The 8,059-nt window shown below is 35.3% G+C and overlaps 1 protein-coding gene across 1 annotated transcript; it reads left to right on the plus strand.

Annotated features, from left to right (window-relative positions):
- Positions 1 to 224: 224 nt before the first annotated feature.
- On the plus strand, positions 225 to 2,307 carry LOC132305047 (jacalin-related lectin 3-like). Its single transcript, XM_059802734.1, has 3 exons — positions 225 to 435; positions 1,227 to 1,501; positions 2,263 to 2,307. Exons 1-3 carry the CDS (start codon positions 225 to 227, stop codon positions 2,305 to 2,307), a joined length of 531 nt encoding a protein of 176 aa, XP_059658717.1.
- The last annotated feature ends 5,752 nt before the right edge of the window (positions 2,308 to 8,059 follow it).

The raw sequence follows: 8,059 nt of genomic DNA on the forward strand, positions 1-8,059 counted from the left end.
GTTCTCTTTATATCAATCTTCAAAAAGTTGCATATCAGCCTAAATTTTATAGTAGTAATGCCTCAGCAAACAGTTATATAACTTATATGCCTTTCTACTTTTTCTTGAATTGCAAACCTTGCACACATATAAAATACACACACATATATATCCCATTTTGATGATCTAATTATTTTCTCATGCAAATTTGAAATACTGAACTTATTTATAGTTTTAAGGATTCCATGGAGGGTGAACAATTAGTTAAATTCGGAGCATTTGGTGTTGCGACGTTAGTTTCATATCACCGGAAGTGGGATGAAGGAACCCACAACACCATAAGAGAAATATCTGTAGCAGCAGGACCGGAAATTCATTCCATCCAGATTGTCTATGATAGTGAAGGAAATGCAGTAGTGGGAAAAAGCGTGGTGGCGGCGAGGGACACCATATGCGGTCATATATATTATTTTATTGCAATTTTATTTTCATTATATGTATATATATTTATAATCAAATCCTCTTCCAGTCATTACGTTATATATTCATATATATTACGAAGAAGAAAAAAAATAAGGAAAAGAAATTTAAACTAAGCCAGTAAAACGAGTTAAGCAAATCTAACAATTAATAGAAGAAGAAAGTCCAAAAAACATCCATGTGGTTTTTAATTTGTGCGAATTACACCCTCCAGATTAGATTTGTTTATATAAATCCATACTAAATATAAAAATATACAATTAAATACCTCCGATGAGAATTCCGGTGAGTTGGTCATGTGCATGGCACATGACCATTTTAAACTCTTTATTTCCAAAATTGTCCTTTTATATTTCTTTACTACCACTCACATAGATATATGGTAAGAGAACACGAAGATGGCCAAAACTATATGGAATGAAGTAATTATAATAATTTTAAAATATTTAGTGTTAGAGGGGTACATGGTGTATATTAGAGAATGGAGAGAGAGAGAATGGAGAGAGAGATTTCCTGTGACCAACTCCATTCATTTGAAAAAAAAAAGAAGAAGCAACATGATAGTGATCATGACGATGATGAGAGAGACAAAAGATTGTGGGCTTGAAAGATTCTAATCTCCACACTTATTTTATTTTATTTTATTATTATTATTTTTTTTTTTTTGTGGTTTACCAATTTTTGTCGTAATACTAAGTTATCCTTATTAATTGAAATCTTAAAGGTAAAATTAGATTATCCTAGCGAATATCTCGTTTCAATATCAGGGTACTATGGGATCCACTCCGCAAATAAAACAAGCATTATTGTGAAATCTCTTTCATTTCAAAGCAATAAACATAAATTTGGACCATATGGTAAGGAAGAAGGAACTTATTTTATAACCCCATTAACTGTTGACAAGATTGTTGGATTCTTTGGTGTGCATGCTAATTGTTTGGATTCAATTGGAGTATATGTTAAGCCATTAAAAGTTGCAGTAACTGTTGGTCCATTTGGAACTACTGGTGGACAACAATGGGATGATAGAACCTACAGCGCGGTAAGAGAATTGATTATACACTCCGGAGCATTAATTGATTGCATTCAAGTTGTCTATGACAAAAATGGAAATAGATTATTTGGAGAAAAGCATGGTATTGTCCGCGGACAAAAAAATACGGTTAGTTATAATTTGCCATTTAATATATTATAATAATAACAAATTTTTTCTTTTTTTGTTGAAGATTTTAATACTCAGGCTTTCATTTATGCAAATATGAATACCATGCATACTTATCCTTAAAAAAAAAAAAAATAAATAAATAAATATAACTTATGTAGGTCACAATAGATGCGGATGAATTTTTGCTCTCATTTTGGGGGTATTATGGACAAATAGATAACATGGTTGTTATTCAATTGCTTGGATTTCAAAGCAACAAAAAAACGATTGGACCGTTTGGGACGGAGGATGGAGAGAAATTTCAATTCTCATCTAATACTAATTGTGCCAAGATCACTGCATTTCATGGAAGGTCTAACAAGTATCTTCCAGCAATTGGAGCATATCTCGACAAATGAGGAGAAAATCGAGACAAATGAGGAGAAAATCGAGACAATGATCATAAGTCACCTTTTACTAGTCTTTTAATTATTAATAATTTAACTGCATTTGCATGCCATCATGGCTCTGATACCAAAATATGCACAAAATTATATATGCAAAGGATCGATAGATTATAAGTTTAAAATAACAAAATTCAAACAAGTATTGAACAGACTTACAGAAAACTTCCTCTGTTAAACTTCAAACTTGTACAGAGAGATATTACAGAGGAGAGGAAAGAAAATTGGAAGATACATTGAAGGGAAACATTGCCTTCTATTTATACATAAAATGGACTTGAAATTAATAATTTGAAGTCCGCATAGTGCATGGGATCGTGTGCTGGAATAATGCAGTCGGTCGGCCCACCACTAAGTGTTGTCTCCTTATCTGATGGAAAGTAGGCATCTGATAAAGAAATACTGTTGAATCAAAGACTTTGGGGAAAAGTTCTTTGGCTTCTTCTGTCGGCAGGATAAGAGGAATCTTTACTTTTTGGGTGGATTCATCTTGTCCTTCAAATGTCCTGTGAGAGAATCCCAATAATCTGCTATTGAAATCTCATCTTCGGAATTAAGATCTTCATTGGGATCCTGAGCATAACCTGCAAGACAAGAAAACTGATTTCCATCTTGACTGGTCTGGCTAGAGACTGATACCATGGATGTATCATCTCTTACTGTAGGGGTAGAGGATTCAAAAGATTTAACAAATTTATTCCTCATAAAATCCATGCATTTAACCATTAAATCTGCTTCGGTAATTAATGGTTGTTGTTTTCTGATCATATCTTTAACAAGTTCAAAGGGGTTAAAGATTTCTGGTTCCGGAATAGTTAACTTTGGAATCTTATCCATATATTCCATTGTTTTCTTTCTGATCTGATGGAGGAGGGCTTGGATAGGTTCTTGAGTCATGCCTGACCACCATCTGTAATAAAAGATCCTCTGGAGGACTGGTAACTTGTCAGTGGTATAACCACATTGGAAATCCCATTTCCAAATCCAAGGGATTCCAAATTCAGTAAAGAACAATAGGGTGGATTTCCCTACAGGAATATTATCATGTCCTCGTAATTGAGGATGAAATTGTTGCCAAGGCAAATATAATTTGCTGATTGATTCAGGCAACATATCCAGATCAGGGCCAAATATAGCCCACCAGGGTATAACCCAATTTGGGAAATCAGCCTTAACTGATTGAGGACATATCTTGAAGAACCAAGAATGCCTATGCTTCGGATTTTGATAAAAGAACGAATATGTCCATGCTGAGATATAATCCCAATAATTGTAACTGTGACCATAGGATATTTTCCTTGGCAAATTGGGATTTAATCCCCAGTCACTAGGCCGTATAAGCCTCTTAAAGATAGCTTTACTATAAGTAAGAGGACTATCTTTGGAATTCGGAAATTGCTTCGTGTGGTTAATCTCTACAGAGGAAGTTTCAGTAAGAATTGCTTCATAGATATATCTATGGCGACCATCTGGTGCAGCATATTGTTGAGTTTGGAAATATCTGGATTTTACTTCCCAAGGATCTGGCATCCATTGCTCATCTTGAGAATCCAGTACCAATGCTGTTTGAATATACCTTTGATTAGGTATCCATGGAGTTTCTTGTTCAAGAACCTCTTTCATGGTTGGTTTCTGTTGTTGTTGCTGAGAACTACTGCTTCCTTTAGAAGAAGTTTTGAGAAGATCAGCAACATGTTCCAGATATGGAAACTGATCATCAGTTAGGGGTATAACCACCTTGGCCTTAGCCTTGTTTTTACCACGAGCCTTTGGAGTAGGACCCCGGCCTTGCCCATGGGGGGGCTGATTCATGAACCCTGCAAAAATTCGCGAGTTAGAAAATCAGGTAAAGAATTAGAACTGCCTTTAATATATTCAATAGAAAAATCAAAAGCAGATAAATCAGCTTGCCAACCAGCAAATATCTGTTTGGAAACTAAATTTTTTACATCTTTTTCCAGTACTTGTTTAGCAGCACTACAATCAATGCGTAACAAGAATTTCTGATTGATTAAATCATCTTGGAATTTATAAATGCATTTAACCAAAGAAAGAGTTTCCTTTTTTATGGTTGAATAATTTAATTGTGCATTTTTCCAAGTTCCTGAAGTGAAGCGAACAAGCTCTTCTGTTCCTGTAGTTGGATTTTTCTGTTTAAGAATACCACCGTATCCAATATTGGAGGCATCTGTTTCCACAATTTTGAACCATGAAGAATTGGCTAGAGCTAAGCAAGGAATTTGTTTGGCTCTGAGTTTAATCTTCTGGATTGCCTTGGTGTGATCCAAAGTCCATGGGGAAGGAGATTTCCTTAACCTGGTGTACAAAATTGCTGTATCCTGTGCAAGATTTTTATAGTGACTTCGAATATAATTCAAACTACCCAAAAATCTTTGAAGTTGAGTTTTATCCTTGATTTCATCTGGAAATTTAGAAGCAAACTCAATACTGCGATCAATAGGTCTAATTTTTCCATCACAAATTTCATGACCAAGAAATCGGACCTTAGTTAAAAACAGTTTTAGTTTAGGAGCAGAAACTACTAAACCACTTCGGTAAATAACATCTTTGAAAATTTTCAAGTGTTTATAATGCTGATCAATTGATTTTGAAAATATAAGAATATCATCAATATAAACAATAGAAAATTCAGTAAAAGGAGTAAATATGTCATTCAAAATATGTTGAAATTCTGAAGGAGCATTTTTTAACCCAAATGGCATCACTGTCCATTCATACTGTCCGAAAGGTACACAAAAGGCTGTCTTGTACCTGTCTTCTTCGGTGATTTGTACCTGGTAATATCCAGATTTAAGATCAAATTTAGAGAAGATCACAGCAGATTGTAATCTATCTAAAAGATCTTTGATGTTGGGAATTGGGTATCGGATCCAACTTAAAGTAAGATTAAGTGGCCGATAATCAATAACCAATCGAGGAATTCCTCGTTCTTTTTCAGCATTTTTATTGACATAAAAAGCTCTGCAACTCCAGGGGGAGTAGCTAGTAGTGACAAGCTTCTTAGCCATTAAAGAGCTGATTTCAGTCTTACATAATTCCAAGTAGTCAGCCTTCATGTGGCTGGGACTAGCTTTAGAAGGAATCATGCTATCGGTAAACCCCTTTACATAGGGTAAAGAAACAATATGCTTCTTTCTGGCCCAAAAAGCATTAGGAATCTCACTACAGATTTCCTTTAGAAAGTGTTGCCGTAGTGTCTCAATTTTCTGTTGCTCTTTGGGTTGTACCAATCTTTGATTAATTGCTAAGGAGGATACCTCCTGTTGCAAATAATTCAGTTGCTTTTCCTTAAAGATAATGTTATCTTTAAGGGCATTGATATGCTTATTTACTGGTGGGGTCAAGAACTGAAAAGTTATTGACTGACCATGTAAAGTAGAGCATATTCCATGAGAATCAATTTTCTCAATTGGCATAATCAAAGCTAAAAAGGGAGTGCCCAAAATAACCTGTTGTGCCAAGTTTCTGATGAGTAAGAAAGTAGATGGGAGACAAATACCTTCTTTACAAATGAAAACATGATTAAGTTTATACTTAATCTGCATCTTACCTCCACTTGCACTGGTAAGACCTTGAGTGGTTTTCTCAAAATATTGAGTAGGAACCAATCCTTCCTGAATGCAGTTCATGTCTGCACCACTATCAACTAAAGCAATTGCATTAGTGAGTGTGTACTCCTGATTAATTACCAAATTGATAGTAATATACCATTTTTGGTAAGTAACTTGATTCAAGAGTTGAAGATAATTAGTACCTTCTGATGGAAGAACTTCATCATTGGATGATGAAGATGGGATTGCAGATTTTGCTTTTAAAAGAGTAATTTCCAAATCCATCGTAGTCTGCCTAGACTTTAATTGACGAATTTCTTCTTTTAAAAGATTAATCTCCATTTTAAGATCAGGGAGATTAACAGGACGAGAATTTTGTCCTTGGTGTTCTAATCTGCGTAGAACTTCTTTCATACTGTAATGATTTTCTGCTCTCAGGAAATCTGGGTTATCCGTATCCTCTGTAGATTTTGCCAAAGCAGAACCTATTTCCAAGACTTTCATCTTGATTTGAGGATCCTGGATATGATCTATAAGATCCAATGAGGATTGTTGAGTTGAAGTCAAAACATTTAAGCTTAACCCATTCATCTCAATAATTGCCTTGTAGTAATCATCATGAGAAGGATTACAGGAACATCTAGGGTTTTCAATCTCTGCTTCAGAGGAAGAAGAAGATTGTAATTCCATGACAATATCTCCGTAATCACTTGATGATTCTGGTTCAGAAGAACTAGTATTAAGTAACAATTTACTTAATTGAAGTCTCAGTTCCTCTTCTATGTGAAGACTACTGAGTTTCTCCTTAGTTCTACACTTGTTTGCATAGTGGCCAATGCGTCCACATTTGAAACATTTAGCCTCCACCTTGGGTTTTCCTTTACCCTTTGCTTTAGGAGTATATCTCCTTTTAGGCTTAGTATACTGTCTAAAATTATCCTTTTCCTTTGAATAATTCTTTCTTTTGGAATACTTCCTTTTATAAGGTTTTTCAACCTTATTTCTTTTCCTAGGTTTAGGATAAGATAAGGGAGTCTAATAGGCAAATTGATCACAAAATTCACCTACTTCCTTTCGACCAGTTAATCTTTGGGATTTTAACTGGGATTGTAACTTCAGATCATTACAGAGAGCTAGACCTTCCTGGATTACAATGTTGACTAATCCACCATAGGTATAGTTTCTGTAAGGGATAGAGATACCATTATTCATATCTCTAAGCTTTTTCCTGATTCTTTCAGCAAAGAAGGTTGGTAAACCATCTACAAATTTGGCTTTCCAGTGCTCATGATTTGCATCATTGAGTTGGAGAACCTTTGCCAAGAATACATCTTTATACCACCGGAAATGAGTTAAAGATGGACATCTTAGATTTTGTAGAAGTTCACGACTCCGTTCACTATTAGCACCTTCAGGGCCAACAAAATGTTGGATAATAGTGGTAATGAGTGTGTAAACCGCATCAGGAGCAGGGCCTGATTGTTGAGTAGCTTCATCTTTAACAATCTTAGTGGCAGCAAAGATTTCAGCTTTCTGAATGTCAGTGAGAACATTATCCCACCATCCTTTAAGGATTCCTGTAAAACCAGCAACGACAAACTTAGCAATGGTTGGGTCAGTATTGTTGTTGATTTTACAAACTTGGCTATACATCAGGATTTGATGAATAACCTCGTAAATCTGATAATCAGATTTTCCATCTATGTTCCATTCATAAATGGTCTTGCCATGAAAAGATTTCTGTGTATGAAAATAATCTTCTTCATACAAGATATCTTGAGGTGTGGGTCTGGGATAATAATATCGACTCGGAGCAGGGGCTGTATTTGAGTGGATATTCTTATCATAGACAATTCTGTTGAACTCAGGTAGCTGAGTAAGATCCTTAAGGACCTCCTCAATATGAGGTAACACAGTCTCAGAATCAGAACCAATTTCAGATTCATCATGGGATAAAGTCTGAATTTTAAGTCCTTGGATTTTCTGAGTAAGAAGAGTAAGAAATTCTTCATTCTTCTTAGGATGTGTCAGATTGAAGCCTTGAACTTCAATTGCAGGTTTCACCAATGCTTTGGATAAGGAAGCTTCTGGAGGAGAAGTTTTCTCAGAAATACACTTAGTATTAATTGTCTTTAATACTGTGTCTATTCCTGTTTCAATTCTCCCAAGCTGGGATCCTATAGTTTGTAAGCAAACTTTGGTATAATTGTTCTGCTTGTAAACATGAGTAATGTCTTTTCTAGTAGCAGTACTAGTTGGATCAATTACTTTCGGTTGGCTATAAGCCTTGGTTTCCACTTTAGAACCACTGTCCGGGTCAATTCTTTTGAGAATTAGATGGTCAGGGGGAAGATGGACAGAGTGGAAAACCTTATCGTCAGATGTGGTCCATGGTTTGAGGAAATCATCCAATATGTTAA

The sequence above is a fragment of the Cornus florida genome, unplaced genomic scaffold (assembly GCF_030987335.1).
Source record: "Cornus florida cultivar Cherokee Brave unplaced genomic scaffold, ASM3098733v1 CherokeeBrave_3.0.0_Hap2_Chr04, whole genome shotgun sequence".
NCBI lineage: Eukaryota > Viridiplantae > Streptophyta > Magnoliopsida > Cornales > Cornaceae > Cornus > Cornus florida.